Raw genomic sequence first — 22,878 nt, forward strand, 5'->3', positions numbered from 1 at the left:
CGGCAAGTAGATTTAGGGCGACCATGTTTCCGTTTAATTACGTCTTAGTGAGAGTAAAAGAGAAAGATCCCCGCAATTTGCGTATTTCGGTTTTCGCGGTAGGTCCCCTGGTACCTACTACACTCTATCATAGTGACTTTGTCAGTAGAAAAAGGCGGCAAATTTAAAAAAAAAATAGACGAGAAGAGTTGAGTTCCCATAGAAAATAAGAATTTCGCGCCTATTTCTAGTGACAAGTTGTGTGTGTTTCAATGTAGTTTTCGTGCTGGAAAGTAATAAAAAAAATAGAGTGGGTACACGTTAACACAATAATTATACACGTTCTACTTTAGCAACAAAAACAAGTCAGACATTTATTTAAAAATGTTACTTAAATATGAAAAGTTTCATATTTTTTAAGTATGCCGTTTTAAAATGAGAGCGTAACGCATTTGCAACCTCTCTGGTGTTGTAGGTGGCCATGGGCGACGGTAACTGCTTAGGGGGCGTCCATTAATCGCGTCATATTGTATAGGGGGGGGAGGGGGTCAGCTAAAAATCACCAATGATCACCACAGGGGACGGGGGGGTATGGACACGTATCACGTGTATTTTTTTTTCATCTGTGCTATACTTTATTATAGTCAATAAAATAAAAATAATAATTTCCGCCCTTCAATTAACCAAACTGTCAAAACACGTGTACTTAGGTTCATTTGTTAGAAAACTGTTCTTTAGTTATCGAAAAAAATACACGTCATATTGGATGGGGGGGGGGTCCTGAAAATATCACCAAAGATCACCATGGGGGAGGGGGGGGGGGGGTCTAAAACAAGCCAAAAACGTATGACGCGATTAATGGACGCCCCCTTAGGTACCGTCAGGCAATTCTTTTGCCCGTTTGCCTTCCATGGGAGCGTGCACGACTGTCACGCAACCTATAGTGTCCGCAATTCTAGGGGAAAACGTCAATTCACTACATCTTATAAAACTACTCCAAAACTAAAAACTACTGAACGGATTTTCATACGACTTTCATCTATCAATAGAGTGATTCTTGAGGAAGGCTTAAGTATATAACTTGTTAAGGTTTTGTGTAAATTGTTTGAAATATAACGATGTTGTCGGAAAAAATCACGCTGGCTAGGAGCTTTAATCGAAAACGCTGCCTAATCCGTTTGAGCTATAACAACACAATGTATGGTGGGGTTGTTTCTCATTCATAGGTCTACAAAAAAGTCCGCGATGTGAAATGTCTATCTTTTAAGGATAACTTACTATATCCATTCTTAACTTCTAGAAAAAGATCACGTAATATGTGGCATTTGCACAGCTATTTACATGGATACATTATTAATTATCAAAATAAATACGTTAGTTATATTAAGCATTTCATACAGATTACAATGGTCTCTTACACCATACAATTTAAATGAATATTTCAGGAGTAATCGTAAATCAAAGTTTCATTTCGAGCCATATAATCGTACGAAATGTTAAAGACGCTATCCGCAGTTAGTTCAAATTTTTACCACCTTATGCGCTGGGATCGCTTTACTTACCCCCACCACGCACTTCGCACGGTCCCAAATTTTGTCCATTGTAAATATGCATTTAAAATTATTTTAGGAATTAGTTTTAGTAATAAATCGGCAGTTAAATCCCTAGGTAGAAGATTCCAAGAACGTCTGTAGGTCGCATGCTCAACATTGCCCAGGCCATAAAAAGATAAAGGTCAGACCTTTGTTGGCCTGTTTGACAGCTAACTTGAACATTATATCATGTAAAAAAAAATATCAAATAATAATATTTGTTAATATATAGTGTTACTACTACTTACATTTTTTCATATAGTCTATCAAGCCATTTCCGTCAGTAAAAAAAGCGGAAAATTAAAAAAAAATGTAAAAAGGTTATTATCCCATAGAAAAATATATATATATGTTAAAAAAAAACTATTATATATCGCCTAGTTTTATTAGTATATTTTACAGCTACGCTAAATATAATAAAATCCAATAACATTAATAATGGAACTTAAAAGTGGGCTAATTTATGAAACTGAAAAGTGATAATTAGCGACATCTAACGGTGAAACATAATACCATAATTGTTCAGACTATGACAGTTCGTGTACGTATTTTTGCGGAAAGTAATTAATTTTAGAAGAAAAACACAGCTAAAACTGCGTCCCACTTTGTGTTTATGAAAAGCAAGTGGAATGCAGTTTAGCTCGGAAAATAGCCGCAAGTGAAAGGCAGATCATTCGGAAACCTACTTGCGTTTACATATTTGCAGTCTTTTAATATTCATTTGAACATATAAATCGTGTTCCATACAAATCTAACTAAACTAGAAATAGTGGGCAAGTAGTGGTTTTTCATAACCATATAAAATTAAAATAACATAATATTTTACTTTCTATCTGAAAAATGTCTTCGAACGTACTTGTCAAACTACTGCAAAGTATTTCGCGTGAAGTTATCGTCAAAACGAGTTGTTCGCGAACAGTGCTTCGCAACTCTGCACTTCAAAATTACGTAAACCAGCAAAAACAAACATGCTGTCCAGCCTCAGAACTGGAGTTCAGGGAATAGTACGTTATTTCCATAAATCTTTGATATGCAAAAGTTGTTCTTGTGATAAATAATCAATTATATAATGTCGGTATGACACTTGCTTTCTTGGGTCATCATCGCGATGGTTCAGATAAAAATGTATTTTGCAGTGGCGTGCCTCATCCAGGGCTCTGCAGACAAGTTCGACCCTGCAGAGCGACAACCTGTTCGTCCATCGCGACACTCCCGAAGACAATCCGAGTATTCCCTTCGAATTTACGCCGGAAAATAAAAAGGTAGGTAACCTTCAATTGTTTTCATTAAAACTTCTTGTTTGTGTGTTCTTAGATTTAATGACAGACGAAATGCTTTTGTTTCTTTTAGAACCACTTCTTTATGTCTGTTTTATTACAGTCTGTATTTGTACAATCACGGACATTAATAGTAGAGCCATTTAGGGTTCAAGCTAATTTGGTAGACAATATTTACTGTATGAAATGTCCAATGTAAGCTAAACCCTAAATTCACACCTCTGACCCGCGAATATTTAAATCCCTCCTAAATTAGGTATGGTGGGTATCCCAATACGGGACAGGCAAGAAACTCGACGGGACCCATATTTTCAAAACTTTACATCTTATAATTAACATGCATTAAATAAATAAAGAATGGAGCAGGGTTGCCAGGGACAGGAACAAATGGAGAAGACTGGAGAAGGCCTATGCCAATTGGTAAGCGGGCACCCAAAACATTTAACAACAAATCAGTGAAGTAAAGCAAATAAACAACATTTTGGTGTCACAACAAAAAGGCTATAATAAATAAAGAATACAATTTAAATTACTATAGAATTCATGATAGGTATGACTTGTGATTATAAAACAGTTGTACACTTTAAATTTTATATTAAAGGAAAAAATGGAAAAGTTACGCTTCTGGCAGGACTTGAACCCCCAACCTCCGCAATCCGTGCATTGCTCTTAACCAATTGCGCTACGGAAGCCTACCAGATCCTCACAAATGTTTCCATTCCTTCCTTTATGTATACACACCTTTGGGGTGGCGTAAAGCTACATCTACATCATCATCTTTTAACTGCCGCCGGAAGCGTAACTTTTTCCATTTTTTCCTTTAATATACAATTTGGAGTATCGCTCACAGACATATCTGCGTGTTAAAAAATTACTGTACACAAAAATTAAAGTTTGTGTACTTGGTAGGATAAATTGTCAATTATTGGCCTCTCTTTAATAACTGGCATTCATTCTCAAAAATGAATTCTGTTTATAGGTGAATAGAATTCACTTTTAGTATAAGGTGGCCAGTTATTAAAGAGTGGCCAGTAATTGTCAAGTGACCCTATTATGTTAAGTCTATATTGTACCATGTACTCCTTTCTAATTATTATAAAACTGTAGCAATGCTTTTCTTACCTTCAGCGCATGGAAGCTATCCTGGCAATCTACCCGGAAGGCCACAAGCGGGCAGCCATGATGCCACTCCTGGACCTGGCACAGCGGCAGAGTGGAGGCTGGCTGCCCATCTCCGCCATGCACAAGGTAGCCGAGGTTCTGAACCTGCCAAGGATGAGGGTTTATGAGGTTGCTACTTTCTACACCATGTTTATTAGGTGAGTAATAATATTTCTGTAGAAATAAGACCAAGATTATAGATGCACTAAGCCAGACCCAGAAACATAACTGGAGATGAGCTGGCCATGTTGCTAGAATCCAGGTCGAGAGGTGGATTTTACAAGCATCTGCCTGGAAAGGTCCAGATAGAAAAAGACAAAGAAGATGGGCATTGGCACACTGGGCTGGGAGTCAACCTACCAATTACATGGAGAAGGGGGTCCTAAATTTCATGCCAAGCCATACCAAATGCGTAGGGGCCCTAGGTCTGTAAAGCCGATCTCACTTTATTTTACCAATGGTCACACGTTCGAGTCCTGCGAGGTGTAGGTACATTTTTCTTTAATTTTTTTTCCATTTTACATTTCAGAAAACCAGTAGGCAAATACCACGTGCAAATCTGCACGACCACGCCCTGCTGGCTGCGAGGCTCCGATGCCATCATGAAGGCTCTTAAAGAAGAGACTGGATGTGAGGTTGGAGGCAACAGTCCCTGCGGCAATTTCACACTGTCTGAGGTAAGATCGCTCAATTAAGAATACCACATGCAAATCAGGCTCAGATGCCATGATGAAACCTCTGAAAGAAGAGATCGGAGGCAACAGTCCCTACGGAAAGTTCACACTGAGGTAAGATCATACTGTCTGAGGTAATATAGCTTAACTAAGAATACCACGTGCAAATGAACACGCCCTGCTGACTGCCAGGCTCAGACGCCATGATGAAGCCTCTTAAAGAAGAGATCAGAGGCAACAGTAGGTACCTGCCGATTGTTAACACTGAGGTAAGATCATACTGTCTGAGGTAAGATAGCTTAACTAAGAATACCACATGCAAATCTGCACAACCACACCCTAGTGGCTGCGGGGCTGAGATGTAATCATGAAGGCTCTTAAAGAAAAGACCAGATGCGAGGTTAGAAGCAACAGTCCCTGCGGCAAGTTCACACTGTCTGAGGTAAGATCGCTCAACTAAGAATACCACACGCAAATCTGCACGACCACGCCCTGCTGGCTGAGGGCTGAGACGCCATGATGAAGCCTCTGAAAGAAGAGATCGGACGCAACGTCCCTGCAGCAAGTTCACAGTGAAGTAAGATCGCTTAACTAAAGGGCATGTATTTGTGTGATGAACTCACAGATATTTGTTCCTGAGTCATGGATGTGTGTGTGGATATATATAAGTAGGTGTATATCGACGTCTAGTACCCAAAATACAAACTTTGTTTAGGTTGGGGCTACGTCGATCTGTGTAAGATATTTCCTAATATTTATTTATCATATAGAGTAGAGAAGAAATAGAATAGTAGTCACGAATCATGATAAGTCAGTAAATAAGAATCTCTAAGCTTGACTGATATCTAAGGAACGCTAACGCCACAACGCGTTTTGTTGATGAGTTCGCATCAAGCACGCGATTGGTCACAACTAGTTGCGTTAGACTGCACAATTGGCTCGAATTCATGAGTGACACCACTGATAGTATCATTCTTAGTGCCCGTAAGGCCCGTCCACGTTAAGATATATGTCAATGACGCTTACTACTTTTTTTTTTTTGCAGGTGGAGTGCCTTGGAGCTTGCGTGAACGCTCCTATGGTTCAAATAAACGACGATTATTATGTAAGTATATATTTACTATCAGTACCCCTAGTGTAAATAAATTCGATTTCGAAACGTGACGTACGCGTTTGCGTTTAGTCTCATTTTGTATGTGATTTAGAAAGAGCGCGCCAAGCGGGACGTTTTGGAAACTCAAAATCCTATACAAAATGAGACTTAACGCAAACGCGTTCGTCACGTTATGATGTCGATCAAATTTACACTAGGGGTACTGAGCAGGGTACGTAACCGGTATTTACAATATTTGGAATATTTTTCTGAAATGACAGTATTTCAATGTTATATTCGTGTTATGTCATTTCTACGTGCCGGGCCTAATACAAGTTCGAAATATTTGGATTATATTCTGTCTCTCTCGTTCACGTCATTTGCAAATACAAGAGACAAAAAAGGTCAAACTTAATTCAACGGTATATTGACGGTTTATAATAGACCCCCGAAATAAGTATCACCGCATCGTTTCAAAACACCGTATGAGTCTTCATTCGTAATATTTATTAATGAAAAAAAAGTTTATAATTTGATAAAACATCATATTTTATGTATTTTATTGTACAATGAAAACAATTAAAAAAATACAGATATTTTTATTTTAAAATGGATGTTTATTACTCTCAATCTATTAAATTGAGTACTTGACACATGTTGAATATTATAACAAAATTTAGTTAGGTAAATGGATAGAAAATGAGCCATCCATTATAAAAAAGTGGAATTAAAAAAAAAATTGTCTTTCAAAAATAGAAAAGAAAATGGTACCATTAGATTCCTTACATTTTATTGAAAAATAAATTGTATGACAACTATACACATAAACGCAATATTTCAGGGTCAAAATGGCGGTTTCCTTGATCTTCCATACATTTAGACAGACTTATGTAATGTGACGTCACATTACATTATCATTTTGTTAGAGGTGTTTCAATCGTCGTCTGCGAGCGTCAGACTTTAACTCTCATTTCTGACCTTTGTGTTGCTTAAATGCCATGAGTCCTATATAGACATTTGATCCTCAGGAAAATCAAGATCATTTGACATTATTTACAAAAAAACTGTCAAGTATCCAATTCATTATTTAAAGAACATCCGAAATCATTAACCGGTTAATTGTATGAAGGAAATATTGGTATCCGACCCCCTGTATCAGAGTTACTTATAATATGAGTAAACAAATTTACCATCGTAGTACTCTTACGGTAGATGTCGCTTATCGCGCTCCTAAGTGTAAGGCCTAAGTGGACGCTCGAGTTGGGCGTGCAGCGTACATATTAAACAAATGCAAACGTATATGAGCGGCCGCACTGCACGCTGCTCTCATCACTTGTGAGCCCGAAGCCACGCTGCACGCCCCGCCCAACGCTCCGCTTCGAGCGTCCACTCAAGCCTTATACTAACAAGGAAGGGTACCCAACTGTCCGACTCCGATTTGATTCATTTTGATATATGTTATAGAGTAGTCTAAAATAACGGACAGTTTTTAGGAAAAAAATAGTTTTAGCCGATATAACAAAACACGTGCTCATTATTTTTTGCTGCTTTCAAACATATACTCAAACCAGCCATTAACTAACAAGTTGCTTGAGAATCACTTTCTATTAGGAGTTAGAAGATTTAGTAACTTTTTAGTACTTTGGAGGACAATTTCTCCCAATAGGTTGAGTTTGGGCAGCTAAAAAAAAATACGCGTCCGTTATTTTAGACTACTCTATAACATATATCAAAATGAATCAAATCGGAGTCGGACAGTTGGTTACCCTTCCTTGTAAGACACATTTGGTAAAGCGAAGGGCTGGAAGCCCTAAGGCTTAATTTGCGTGATAATTTCCTTTTATATCATAATTTTTTATTTTGCCTTCCGCTACAATCACGATTCTATAACCCGAAAGTGTGTTGAATCCAATCCACCTAATGTTATAATATTGCTTTACAGGAAGATCTTACCGTAGAGGACACCAAAGAAATTATCCAAAAGCTGAAAAAGGACGAGAAACCTCTGCCAGGACCAAGGTAATATTACACTTTCCATAAGTAACTAAAATAGCAAAAGCTCTGCTCAATAATGTATAACTTATCATAAAGATATCATCACTGTATTCACGGTAGGCGAATTTTGTAATATGGGTAATATCAGTAAATTTCATATTATTTCTGATAGGCGTCAATTTGACAGAATTAAGGATGACTATCATCAAAATTGCCAATACCCCGACAACAGGTAAACCGCGCATATTCCTGAGTATTTTATTTTCAATTATGTTGGATAATCCTTTTAAAATAAGGGTTTTTATGTGGTTTTTAATTTGCTCATAAATATGTAGATCATAGATATAGTATAGTTTCTATACTAATATGGCATACGCGTGCGCCCGTGATATCACCTCTACTGTATAATCACTACTTATATACGCAATTAAAAACACGTTTTAACATATCAAAAACTAACTTCGTCAAAACTAATCTCTTTTTGTATTTCCATTCATTCATCATTTATTCCATTCGCCTATCTTTATTTAGAATGAATATAGTTCGGCAATAAAAAGAAGAAATTATGGAAGGTGGTAAGGAATGGAATCTCCATGTACCAAAAAGTGTCATCAAAAAAACTTAAATAGGTGGCGCTACAATACCTAAAATACTTGAAAAAAAAATCAAATCATAGACAGCGCACTTCACACCGTCAATAACGCCTAGGTTCGTAGCTACTCTATCGCTACTCTGGAGAGATTTGGAACTATTATTTATAGCTGACAGCTGGACACTTTCGCAACAGTTCTACCATAAGAGATTTCACTCCTTTTAATTCCACACTCCAAAGTAAAGTAGTCAACGTACCAAAAGCATTTAAATAGTATAATGACATATTAAGACTATTATAGTCTGTCAAACAACTTGGTCAGTAGACGGTACATTCATAAATTTTATGGGATGATAATCCTTCGCGCCTACATTTTTTAAATTTGCCGCTTATTCACCTGACGGAAATGGCTTGACAGACTATACGGTTTAAGTATTGCCTGTTTGCTGTCAGTGGCAGCCTCGATATTTATTTTGTTGGCATAGCTTACATCTGTATAGTACAGCGTGCACTGAGGCGACTCGCATACGTCTGCATTTGTTTAAAATGGACGCCTCGCTTGACGCCCCGCTGCTCGCTCCGCTCAAGCGTCCACTCGGTTTGCAACATTACCCTTTACTCTCGGACTGTAAATAAATGGCTTAATTTGTCATTTTTTCCCTCAGAAACGGCCGTTTCGCTTCCGAGCCCCTCGGAGGCCTGACGTCGCTCACGGAGGAGCCCACGGGCCCCGGCTACGGCGTGCAGCCCGCACTGAAGTCGTAACAAGTTGATATTGTAAATGTTATTCAATAGGTATTTAAATAAAGATCATGTTAGCAATCATGGGGAGTTTTACTTTTGAGCTGGTAACACGGCCACTGTCGAAAACATGTTCCTTTATATTATGGAAGGTGGAGATAAGGAAATAAATCCCCATGTACCAAAAAGTGTCATCAAAAAACCTTAAATAGGTGGCGCTACAATACCTAGAATACTTGAAAAATAAAATAAAATCATAGACAGCGCACTTCACTTCATCAATAACACCTAGGTTCTTAGCTACACTAGCGCTACTCAGGAGAGATTTGGAACTATTATTTATAGCTGACAGCTGGACACTTTTGCAACAGTTCTATCATAAGAGATTTCACTCCTCTTAAAGCAAAAAAGAGTCAGAACCAGAGATTATTATCAGAACACGATAAGTTGGCAGCGATTTTAACATCCCAGACAGTGCAAGTGTTATTTTAAACGTCAAACTTCTATTAAATCATAACGTTTACTTAACACTTGCACAGGCTGGGTTATCAAAATCGTTGCCAACTTAGCTTGGTCTGACGCTAGAAGTATTGAGTGTTCTGTTTGTTTGTAGCATAGTTCGCAGCAAAAATAGCTAAGCAAGTGAGGTGTTGATAATTCTGCACAAGCTCTTATTCTCTTAGCAATAAAGTTGTGTTCATTTCATTTCAAATACCTTAAGTTAAGCAACTTCTACTGCTGACTGTACAAACACAAGATATTAATGTTATAGTCTGTCAAGCTACTTCTGTCAGTAGAAAAAAAAACGGACAAGTGCGAGTTGGACTCGCCCACCGAGGGTTCCGTACTTTTTAGTATTTGTTGTTATAGCGGCAACAGAAATAACGATAAATCACGGTTCATGAGATACAGCCTGGTGACAAACGGGCAGCGGAGTCTTAGTAATAGGGTCCCGTTTTACCCTTTGGGTACGGAACCCTAAAAATGTAGGCGCGAAGGGTTATCGTTCGTTAGAAAATTTGAATTATGCGGTTTTTTTCTACTGACAAAGTTGTTTGACAGACTTTAGTATTTTATTCTCAGAGCCCATTGTCAATATAAGCATAAAAGAGTACAACAGGACATCAATTAATAACAGGGTTGTTTCCAATTTTTTGAAACGCTTGTATTACGTTCTATATTAACTAAAAGTTGCCCTAAAATTCAACTTTTATACTAAAATAGTATTTTATGCAACAGTTGTATAAGAAGGGTCAAAAAAGGCGAGTGGCGTGAGTTACAATGTGAGCCGGAGCCGAAGGCGTAGGCGAACATTGTAAAGGAATACGCCACGAGCATTTTTTTACCTACTTATACAACGTTGCATACAATATTTTTCCTACGAGTCAACAAAAATAAATCTTAATTTAGGTAAACAAAACAAAAGTATATAGCCAAGACGCGCGATCATAACTTGTTACGCGCCCGGCCCGCCCCGGGCCGCGGCCGGCCGGTCCGCGACACCTCGTAACTCATGAGGCCCTGGTACTTGCTACTTGCTAAATTAAATTTTTGGACAGTTTTTTCTCAATTTTGGCCACGGCTTTTATGAAGCATCTATATACCTTCTTAGACATATGCCGAGAATGTATTTGTATTTTACGGTTAATGGTCGTAAGACGAATGGCCTGCATTAGTAAGACATTTTTATCTTGTTGCCACAGATGGATTTTTATGAAAAATATATATTTCATACAATATTGTATTGTGCATTAAATACCTAAAAATTGAGGTTGTCGCCCTCTTGTAAATAATAAAAAAAAAAATTTAAACAAAAAAATATATTTTTTTAGGCCTTTGTAAATAAGTTAGAACCATGATTTTTTTTTTGAAAATGTATTGCTATTAGTGCCATTTATAATCCGAATTTCAAAGAAATCTAAACATTAGTTTAGCTTAGAAAAATTAAAAAAAATTATATATATATATTTTTTTATCCAAACCAAGGGGATTCCAGGCTTGAAATATTGTAAAATGATATCTTAAAATAAGACCAATTTACGCTTCTAAGAAAGGTATACATTTCAGCCAGGGGCAGTTTCACTATAGGATTGCGGCTAGACCCTTTTGACAGATGCTTTCGCGCCCAAAACGCTCTTTGAAAATTGTGTGACGTCACAGTTTACGGTTTGACACATAACTACAAACACACGTAGAAGATACGAACTGTCAACTGACATTTGTCATTTGTTGTTTATCGCCTAACTGTCAACAGTGTCAATCCGAGAGTTGTGACGTCATCAGAATCTTCAAAGACGTTTCGAGTTTGGTCACGTGACGTGTGCCAAAAGATATTTTAAATTCAATATTTACAAAAATATGGTCATTACAGGTCCCCTAAAAGTAGTATAACATGTTCTTTTAATCCAAAAGAATTTATTGGGATACAATTCTGCTCTAAGATTTGTAGATGGAAACAACCCTATTACAAGGACACACTCCACGCTATGAAACAATAATTTAAATGAATTATATTTTGAATCTTGTAATTTAGTGGCGTAGTGTGGATTTTGCCGTCTCTTCTTTTCTATCACGATTTATTAATTATCAAACAAATGCAAAGTGTGCTGCTATTGGCAATAACTCCACTCTACGCCACTGATGGGAATTTGTGACCTAATGAAATACCTAACACTAAAATAAATATTTATTTAAACCAATTAGTATTCCATCGAAAAGTAAATGTCGACAAACTATTGAAACGTGATAAGCTTAATACGCTCTTCATATGATCTTCACGTAATTAAATTAAAAACAAAGTAATTTCTTTAAATTTCAATGTAAAGATTTCATCTCTACTGATTATTATTTACAAGTAGATAAGGCACGATTTCGGCGTGTTCATTTAATAGTTACACGAAGTCCTCATATTACGTACTGATAAGGCGTTGATAAATAATCGTATTTCGTACTATATGACTCAGTATTGTTATTATAATGTAGACTGACAGTCGTATCTTTTTAACTAATTTTCTAAAAGAAAATTGTTTCCGTATTGTGCGTGTGTTTAGTGAGATTTATTAGATTAAATTTTAAAAATTCTGTAATAGAAAATGGGTCAATAAACTATGATTTGTGCTTTGAAATGTTCCGCCGAAACAAAAGTAACGATGTTGAGAAGGAATATATCAAAATTCCTTTGGTGGATACACTGGATACACCGCCCAGTAGAAAAGTAAGTGCTTAATATTACATACTCGCACTTTTTGTGCGTGATAAAAGTTATATTATGCCCAACTAAAAACCAGACCAAAGAACTGCAGATATTTTGACAGCACAGGCTGTGCAAGTCAAAATTCTATGAAATTATGACGTATAAATACAATGCACAGTCTGTGCTTGCAAAATCGTTGCAGTGTTAGCTTGGTTTTATAAATTATAAAAAAAAAACCGAGAAGAGATAGCGTAACAAAATTCCCGGCATTTCGGCTGTTCTTCACAGCTGGCAACATCAGTTATATGTCAAACTGTATCATTCAGTGAATACATTCATTTCGTCCATTCATTCCTTGTTGCGAATGTCATTCACTCACCACCTGTCAGTTTGTGTCTGTCGTTCGTGGATCGTGTTGTGGTTTTCGGTGCTCAAAAATGTATTTCGAGGCCTAAGCCCAAATACATTGTGTTAACAATGAAAAGTAGTCCCAGTCGTAAATATGAGAGTTTTACCAACGAGCAGCAAGGGAAGGAAACGGATAAATACTCGCTAGACAGTCAAGACACCGCCAGTCTGGTTAGTGAAATTATTGATTTCGTATTGTATACCTTTTGAGATGTTATTGATTTAGGTGAGTAGTTGTGTTTAGGGTTAGTTGTAGCGGTGACCTACGTGTACGTAGTAATTATAAATATATCTAGGAGCGGTATGGAAGGCAGATAGGTTATAGGGGCGGGATCCGGTTGAGGGCTGGTTGGGTAGAAATTAGCCACAGTTTACGTCGTCATTTATATACGACCTAGATCTTTCTACTTGGACGCAATGCACTAACTATTGATTTTAAGCACTGACTTTTCATATGCAAGTACACATATATAATAAGAGTTGTTTCCAATGAGTCACCGTGCGTGTTTATTTTTCCCGTTTACACTTTCTCTGTGACGTGAGAAGCACTTTTACTTCTCAATTAAATTCAACAAGTAAAAGGAACTCAAAACTAACAATGACCTTGCGGTGAAATTACTTTCTTTGTCATTTAAAATGAGACAAATGAATACACATTAAAAAAGTTGGACTTGAAGTTAAACTGTTATCTTTGGTAATGACATTCAGTCTGGTCATAGTTTATCAGTAGGTATTATATCTTGGGGCTTTCCGTACTGTCTAGAATTAGAAGAATTTAATCATAAGCTTATATGCAGGGATCTTTACTGGTTATTTGCAAAAACCCATATATTTCGGTTTATCAATATACCCATATATTTCGGTTTATCAATATACCCATATATTTCGGTTTATCCGATACCCCAAATGTAGGACTCAGTTTTGTTTTTAGATAACAACTTCGTATTATTAGATTGCCCAATTAGAAATGAAATAATTAACAAAGAACGAAAAAATACCGTTTTTGTTCCCATACAAAAAATCCGATCCCTGCTTATATGGACAATGTGGTTAAAATTTTTGGAGTTCAATTAATATTAATATTTTTTAATTTTTTTTATTAAATTCTTTATTTCGAAGCACTTAGACTCCATAGCTGTTATTTATAAATGTACTTAAAAGCTATGTTATTATTATTATTATTTAAGCCATTTAATTCCTTAATAATACATTTCATAATTAAATTAATAAATAATACATTAATAAATTAAATTAAATAAAATATTATCAAACTAATTTACATGCATTTTCAAATCAGTGATAATTTTATACAATAAGTTTAGTCATTTTTTATTATTAAGGACCTCTTGATGAGTAAAGGCCTCCTCCATTTTACTCCACATTCCCCTGTCTTGGGCTATTGTTACCCAATCGTCGCTGACTTTCTTTTACCGGGAGGTCCTGCCCATGTAGTGGCTCTTTTTGTCCATTTTTTGTTGTTCAGTCGTGCCACATGACCAGCCCATTTCCATTTTAGTTTCTTGCAATGTGATAGTGCGTCGATAATTTTAGTCTTTTCCCTTATAACCGTCCTGAGCCAATCTCATCCAGAAGTGAGCCGCAATCTTTAGAATGTCCATCCAACGTGCCACGGACGCCAGGCACTCCTTTCTTCTGAAAGCGGCCACCAAGGCTCGGAACCGGTATATAAAATACCAGTAAATACCGGAACTTTTATAAGAAATTATATTGTAACCTAAAAAATACCGGTTAATTCGACGAGCGACGAGACAGCCGGCCGGCTTGGTGGTGTCATGGTATGCCACGTAAACATAGACACCGACATAGGAAGAAACCGGTTTTTATTGCTTTAAACCGTTAATTTGACAAGAACTGTTCTTATAAAAACCAGTTTTAAAATAACGGTTTTTCGAGCGTAACCGAAATTAAAAGGTTTTGCGCCAAGTACATGATAACGGTTTAGAAATTTAACCGGTTTCGAACCTTGGCGGCCACCATTCCGTTATTATTTTGGCCCAACTGCCATCACTCTGCCTGGCAACATCCATTTTAATTTGGTAAGTAAAATTTTTTTTAACTAACAATTAAACAACACTAATATTTTTAACAGTATATTAGTATTAAAAACACTTATAATAGCTTTCCCTCGAACAGTTCACACATTCCTATTGTTTACAACATATGTTTTCTCTAAAGCTGACTCAGTCGGAGTTATATTTAGTACATTCACTTCATACAGTGGTACTAAACAGAGATTTGTAATTAATATTGCTGTTGGTTTTTCTGGTGCTGTAATTCCATTGCAAAGAAGAATAATATAAATAACTAATAGTTATTTATATTAAGTATATGTATAGCAAGCATTGACATATATATCTAAGGACGGGTCTTACGGACAAAAAGAATGGGTCCAGTAATACAGCGATTTCACGCACACTAATTCGAACCGATCGTGCAGTCTAACGCCGCAACGCGCATGGTTGATGAGTTCGCATCACGCGCGCGATTGGTCGCAACTAGTTGCGTTAGACTGCACGATTGGCTCGAATTCGAGAGTGACACCATTGAACTAGCCATTCTTAGTGCCCGTAAGGCCCGTTCTTAGATATGTTATATGTATGTCAATGATTGCAAGCGAAAGATTCCAAAATTGAGCCACGAGCATAGCGAGTGGTTCGAGAAGTGGAATCTTGAGCGTTGCGAGGGTTTTAGGGCACAAGGGTTAAATAAAATTTGCCTCCGAATGAAACAAAAATTTTCACCAAACCAACGCGAGGAAAATGCTAACTATGAAATACCAACAAAAACGAACCAAATCAAATCCAGATGAACGTAATAAAAAAAAAACATTCAAAATCATCATTTAAAAGTCAATTCTACCAGCTAACATAAGGAAACTACTTAAAATTTGCTTCCATTAAGTCTGATTACTTTGCCCCACATGTGGATAAAATGCAACTTTCTTATTAGTTTTGAACAATCAAGAGGGTCTTCACCAGTTGGTGTGGTGAAAATATACATTCTGCCGACCGGTCTGGCCTAGTAGGTACTCTCTGACTACACTTACTGCAAGCATTAGCGATCAATCGATCATTAATGTCTCAATAAAAACTCATAATTTTAAAACTGATACGGGACTTAATCGCTACGTTTATTATATGGCCTGACGTTTCGAGGGTTGACGTTTCGTGTACGGAGCAGAAACCTGGACGACGTATGCAAAACAGGAGCGACGGCTCAACACTTTTCACATGCGCTGTCTACGCAACATTTTAGGCATAACTTGGCAGGACAAAGTGACAAATCAAACGGTTCTTGAAAAAGCGCAGCTGCCCAGTCTTGCCGCTCTTCTCAAACAGAGACGCTTGCGGTGGCTGGGGCATGTGCACCGGATGGAATCCTCTAGAATACCTCGACGTGTCTTGCTTGGTGCAGTTGCGTATGCTAAAAGGAACGTTGGAAGAGACATGTCAGCATTTGAAATCGACCACCATGCCTGGGAAACTTTAGCTGAGGACCGTGATGGATGGCGCAAGCGTGTTGTGGAGGGGAGAAAGCTATGCGACCAAGCCTGGTTTACTACGTTAGATAGCAGAAGGTGTCGCAGAAAGCAAATCGGGACTGGAACCTCAGGAGGCATGAGCTTTCTCTGCCAAAAATGTGGGAGGTCGTGCCGCTCACGCATCGGCCTCCACAGTCACCAAACCTGTTGTCTAAACAGCAATGCTTAAATCGTCTGCAATAGACGCAAAGGCCTGTGATGATGATAATGATGATGACGTTTCGAACGTGACGTTACGTTCGTGGTCACAGACAGACTGGCGAGGAATTGTATCAACATCTTGCTGCGCTGGTTTTGCGAACTACCCGCACTTGATCTTGATTATTCACTTGTACGCTAGGGATGGTATGTGTTGGAATGTTTTTTCACCCTTACATTTGCTAATCACTGGATTCCACGAGGACGAAATTACCTGCTTTGTTGGTTTAAATCAATAAAAACTGTTCGCAAGAATAAACGTTTGATTTACTGTCACTTCGTGATATCACTATAACTATTTTAAATTGTTGTGGCGTGGTTACTATAATTTTTATTATAATCGTTGCAAAATTTGTAGCTTAATTTTAATTTATGGTCTCTTATGTGTATAAAAATATTACGATTTTTACCTATAGGGACGGTGTGCGTTGGAGGAAGGGAAGGATGAAGGCGTTAAACATATACAGTCAGCTGCAGAGATGTAGATGTAGTGGTAGGGACGCCCGGCCAGAAACAGGCGGGCTGTCGATCGCGTGCTGCGTCCATTCAGCCTAATTCCCTGAAGGAGCTGCAGGTTACTGTCCCGGCGGCATTCCCATACCAATCTCCTCAAATCTTCTTTTTCCTGCAGAACAGAAGGACATCTTAAAGTTCGACGTCCTTTAGTTCGTTTTCTCTTACGGAGTCTCTACCGAATGTATTGTATCGCAGTGCCGCGTACATGATACATTCTGCTAGTAGATGGAAACTAGTTTCCTCCTTACCAGCTGCAGAGATTGTTGACCCTCCTGCAAACTAATTTACATGAAGGGGGGGGGGGACTAATTTACAGATATCTCTGCAGCTGACTGTACACACAATTCACGCCAAAGCAAGTGCTGTCATCTACCGTTTCCTTGTGCATAGTAAATGTAGGTTCTTACATCTTGTGTAGCTCACATTATTCTCGTGTAATTCGTGCATTATTACTCGTGTAATCTCGTGTACACCCGTCAGTCTATTCTCGCGTCTCAATTTGATCGTATGTCGCTTATGTATTTATAATATATGTATTCGTTTTTTTCCTGAAAGATAGAGGAAAATATCTAGTTATAAATAAGTGTGTATGTGGTTTGGGTTTAAAATATGGATAAAAGAAGAAATTATCGGGTAAATGTTAGGTTGTTAATATTAGAACGCTCGTAACTCCTTACCTTCTTTGTACTTTCTATGTTTTTGTAAAAACATAACATAAGCATCTAATACTGTTGCTCGAGCCCAAAGGGCTCACCACGAAAATGGAGAAATCATTCTAAAATTAAATCTTTCAAGGCAATTTTTTGTCCCGAGAGTTGAGGGGCTAAGCGAAAACAAAAAATATTTTTGATCAGCAGCGTAGTGAACTAGTTAACAATTAATTACTGAGGTCATTGACAAAATCGTATTCTGTTTGTTATGAGAACATATTTCAATTAGAGACCAATTTCATCGTTATATGTCAATGTAAACTTTATTACTGTAACACAGAGCTCAAATTTCTCATTATTACCATCTTGTTACTACAGAATTTTTCATGTATCAATTACAATAAATATAGCATTATGAACGTACGTTATGCGTACAGGTCAGGTAAAATGATAATTCGCCTAAACTAAAAAGTTCCTCGCAATTGGTACTGGAAACACTGTGTTTTACGTCGTACCCAAATCCTGAATATAAATAATATATAATTAAACAGTTGAACTGGTACATACCTGTTTTTTTATCAGATATCCCCTGTATCGAATTATCAGTGAGCCTAATTATGGCAAAATAATTACGCCAATTTCCTTTCGTTTTCTTTGACGTTATCATGAACTTAAAGAAACCGTTGTCGCGAGCTACTTCGTAAACTCACTTGCGGCACAGTGCAAGCGCGTACTGATATAATACATACGACTTTTACGAAAAATCACACGTCCGCCATCTTGGATTCATCGTTGAAATGGTAACGTATTTCGTAATTCGCACCCCCGAAAACCTAGAAAACGACAGCAGTGACGAGTTTTACGAAGTATTTTCGCGAAATTTTCGTCATTTTTCCGAAATATTAGTTACTTAGTTAGTTAGTAGCTATTTCTTACACAATACACATGTCCAAAATCATATATCTATTATCCTCTAGCTAAGAGATAGCGCCTGTAATTATCAATGAATGAGTCTAATTATTGTATCACAATAATAGCGCCAATTTCCTTTCGTTTTCTTCAGATATCACATTGATTGTGATAATGAATTAGCGTAACTAATGGATGAATGGAAATCGTTTCACGCTATTAGCTGGCTGATATGTTGGGTTTATTGACAGAGCGAAGTTGCTTTCGTAATTCATATGTAGGTATATATTCGTATGGCTGTTCTTTTCTACTTCGTAAAATCGTACATCTTGGCCAAGCCAAAACGTACGATTTTCGTACTTTTCGGATGATGAGCTGTTCAAAATATGCTAAAATGGAGTAGAAATAATAACAGTTCAAAAACGTCCGATTTGGCATACTTATGTGGTTTTTGTGGTTTATAAAATAAAATCACCCGTTTCTGAAACACAAGGCTCGGAACCGGTTTTAAAAATATCGGTAAATACCGGTTTATTTTGGTTTTCCTCCGAACTTTCATAAGAAAGCGAACGTTTTAAGAACTTTATTGTAACCTAAATAAACCGGTTTATTCGACGAGACGATCTTGGCCTCTGACACAAGAGAACCCCACTCTGCCCTATCCTGCGCCACTTCATGCCAGTTGGGTGTCCAGTGTATATTTTACAAAATTTGATCTAGCTGCGAAAACATAGCGCACTAATACAGGCCTCAGGACCGCTTCGTCCACAATCCTACTTCGTCACCTTTTTAAATCGTCCAGAATGCCACGTCGTCAGCGTACAATTCCTAAATCGTCACCTTCCTAACTGGTCCACATTACTATTTTGACTACAGTCCATCGTCTACATTCCTATTTTGAGTGCCGAAGTTGTAAACGTCAACATTAGTGTACCAATTATTATTCTGACTGCCTTCTATAAATAATATTGTATGTAGGTATCATTCACTTATCATTTACTTTTACATTGCTTATTTCCAATTGAAAAGTTTTGTTTGCCTCGTTTTAGGCCTTCACTAATGCCAGCACTGTGGATCATATAGGAATGTGGACGAGTTAGCACTGTGGACTGTATAGGAATGTGTACAAGGTAGCAAAGTAACGAAATATCAGATCAGAACAGTGGACCTTATAGCCATAATGACCGCCATCGCTCTTCGCGACATTTCCATCTTCACCACTTGGTTGGTAGTCCTCATCTGTGCGTTTCTCCAACTTCCTGTCCCGCACAGCTAAACTGTGGAATGAACTGTCACCCGCGTCATTTCCATATCTCAATCCAGAGACCACAATCTCATCTGATGAAGTGCCGATGCAGTCTAGGATGGAACATGCTTACCTAAAAGAGGTCTATTAACTCTCCATTAGAAAAGAACCTGGTTATAGTGGACTGGGAATAGATATGACCTTCAAACCTTCAAGAAAAAAGCGTACTCCCATCTAAAACGCACTTGCAACTCCTCTGCAGGATAATTGCGTACCATCAGCCGTTTTTTCTGTTTGTTTGTCTCCTATATGGTATTACTCTGTAGTGTGTATGTATGTAACATTTTGTACTTGTTGCAGCATTCCAACCCGGAGGAGCGGCGTGTTATCGACGTGGGAGTGGGCGCCGGCGACATGTGGATCAGCGCCGTAGAAGGGTCCATCCTCACCTGGGAGGAGGTAAGCTTTATCACCTTCTTTCCAATTACCTATAGTATTATATAGCAGAAAGACCAAGCTCTATCCTGCCTCGAGTAGCATTATACCTCTCGTGTCGAATGATGGCCTAGGGACCAACTAGGGGGTCTAGGGAACTGTCATAGGTGACAGTTCATTTTTATATGGAGTAACTGTCACTTAAAATATTTCTAGACATATTTAGGCACATGAATTTCATAAAAATACGGTAAAAACATATATCCTAAATTATTTTTTAAATTAAGATCCACCAAAAGATACTCCTTCAACCAGGGACCGGAAAACCCGTTCATTTGCCTTACCCGTTCGGAATGGGTAACCCCTTCATACGATAAGCTAATCGTTTGGGTAACCCGTTCAACCGGTTACCCAACAATAATGCTAACCCGTATTATTCAGATTAACCTAATCGTAACAAGTGGTTACCGCTTACAGGAGCTGATTCGGTTTGTGTTTTGCGTGTACTAACCGGTAACCTTTCGGTTTAGGGTAAGCCTTACCCCTCTCCCGCGCCTTTCCCCCGCCGCTGCGGCACCGCGGGAGAGATGGGCATTACGTAATTGATTCGATAGGTATATTGTAACTACCGACGTAAAAGTACTTTTCGTTAATGTTGACTTACTATATAGATGCTTATTTGTATCCGGTTTATAACAGGTTTTAGTAAGATGGCGGCCACACACTGTCATAAAAATCATCATTTTTAGGTTTTAGGGAGTTCAGATTTCGAAAATGATGACGATTTTGGAATTCAAGATGGCGGCCATGCAGTAAGTCATAAAAGTCGCCATGTAAATCGGTTTTTAGGTTTATGGGAGTGCAGATTTAGAAAAAGATGACCATGTTGGAGTCCAAGATGGTGACCATGTACTATGTCATAAAAATCGTCATGGATGTCGTTATATAGGTTTTAGGGAGTGCAGATTTCGAAAATCATGACTATTCATGACTATTTTGGAATCCAAGATGGCGGCCATGCAATTTGTCATAAAAGTCGTAATGGATGGAGTCCAAGATGGTGACCATGTCATTAAAATCGTCATGGATGTCGTTTTATAGGTTTTAGGGAGTGCGGATTTCTAAAATCATGACTATTTTGGAATCCAAGATGGCGGCCATGCAATTTTTCATAAAAATCGTCATGGATGTCGTTTTATACGTTTTAGGGAGTGCGGATTTCGAAAATGATGATCATTTTGGAGTCCAAGATGGCGGCCATGCAATTTGTCATAAAAGTCTTCATGGATGTCGTTTTATAGGTTTTAGGGAGTGCGGATTTCGAAAATGATGACCATTTTGGAGTCCAAGATGGCGGCCATGCAATTTGTCATAAAAGTCTTCATGGATGTCGTTTTATAGGTTTTAGGGAGTGCGGATTTCGAAAATCATGACTATTTTGGAATCCAAGATGGCGCCCATGCAATTTGTCATAAAAGTCGTCATGGATGTCGTTTTATACGTTTTAGGGAGTGCAGATTTCGAAAATGATGACTATTTTGGAATCCAAGATGGCGGCCATGCAATTTGTCATAAAAGTCTTCATGGATGTCGTTTTATGGGTTTTAGGGAGTGCGGATTTCGAAAGTCATGACTATTTTGGAATCCAAGATGGCGGCCATGCAATTTGTCATAAAAGTCGTCATGGATGTCGTTTTATTCGTTTTAGGGAGTGCAGATTTCGAAAAAGATGACCATTTTGGAGTCCAAGATGGTGACCATGTACAATGTCATAAAAATCGTCATGGATGTCGTTATATAGGTTTTAGGGAGTGCAGATTTCGAAAATCATGACTATTTTGGAATCCAAGATGGCGGCCATGCTTTTTGTCATAAAAGTCGTCATGAATGGAGTCCAAGATGGTGACCATGTACTATGTCATAAAAATCGTCATGGATGTCGTTTTATAGGTTTTAGGGAGTGCGGATTTCGAAAATGATGACCATTTTGGAGTCCAAGATGGCGGCCATGCAATTTGTCATAAAAGTCTTCATGGATGTCGTTTTATAGGTTTTAGGGAGTGCGGATTTCGAAAATCATGACTATTTTGGAATCCAAGATGGCGCCCATGCAATTTGTCATAAAAGTCGTCATGGATGTCGTTTTATACGTTTTAGGGAGTGCAGATTTCGAAAATGATGACTATTTTGGAATCCAAGATGGCGGCCATGCAATTTGTCATAAAAGTCTTCATGGATGTCGTTTTATGGGTTTTAGGGAGTGCGGATTTCGAAAGTCATGACTATTTTGGAATCCAAGATGGCGGCCATGCAATTTGTCATAAAAGTCGTCATGGATGTCGTTTTATTCGTTTTAGGGAGTGCAGATTTCGAAAAAGATGACCATTTTGGAGTCCAAGATGGTGACCATGTACAATGTCATAAAAATCGTCATGGATGTCGTTATATAGGTTTTAGGGAGTGCAGATTTCGAAAATCATGACTATTTTGGAATCCAAGATGGCGGCCATGCTTTTTGTCATAAAAGTCGTCATGAATGGAGTCCAAGATGGTGACCATGTACTATGTCATAAAAATCGTCATGGATGTCGTTTTATAGGTTTTAGGGAGTGCGGATTTCGAAAATGATGACCATTTTGAAATCAAAGATGGCGGCC

At 37.9% G+C, this 22,878-nt stretch overlaps 2 protein-coding genes across 4 annotated transcripts in view; both read left to right on the plus strand.

Annotated features, from left to right (window-relative positions):
- The first annotated feature begins 2,424 nt into the window (after positions 1-2,424).
- Positions 2,425-9,186, plus strand: LOC133523259 (NADH dehydrogenase [ubiquinone] flavoprotein 2, mitochondrial-like). Its single transcript, XM_061858747.1, has 7 exons — positions 2,425-2,575; positions 2,708-2,833; positions 3,977-4,167; positions 4,539-4,686; positions 5,729-5,788; positions 7,719-7,795; positions 9,029-9,186. The coding sequence occupies exons 1-7, from the start codon at positions 2,540-2,542 to the stop codon at positions 9,126-9,128; spliced, it is 738 nt and encodes a 245-aa protein (XP_061714731.1). The 5' UTR covers positions 2,425-2,539; the 3' UTR covers positions 9,129-9,186.
- Positions 9,187-12,095: 2,909 nt separating this feature from the next.
- Positions 12,096-22,878, plus strand: part of LOC133523260 (calcium-transporting ATPase type 2C member 1-like) — a 72,774-nt gene continuing 61,991 nt past the window's right edge. The window contains exons 1-2 of one of the 3 annotated variants that reach the window (XM_061858749.1): positions 12,096-12,318; positions 20,147-20,245. In XM_061858749.1, coding sequence (XP_061714733.1) covers positions 12,229-12,318; positions 20,147-20,245 — 189 coding nt within the window. In that variant the 5' untranslated portion in view covers positions 12,096-12,228. Of the gene's footprint in view, positions 12,319-12,549; positions 12,877-20,146; positions 20,246-22,878 lie in introns of those variants that run through there. The other 2 variants (XM_061858748.1, XM_061858750.1) reach the window with 2 other exon arrangements.

This window comes from Cydia pomonella, chromosome 12 (genome assembly GCF_033807575.1).
Source record: "Cydia pomonella isolate Wapato2018A chromosome 12, ilCydPomo1, whole genome shotgun sequence".
Taxonomy (NCBI): domain Eukaryota; kingdom Metazoa; phylum Arthropoda; class Insecta; order Lepidoptera; family Tortricidae; genus Cydia; species Cydia pomonella.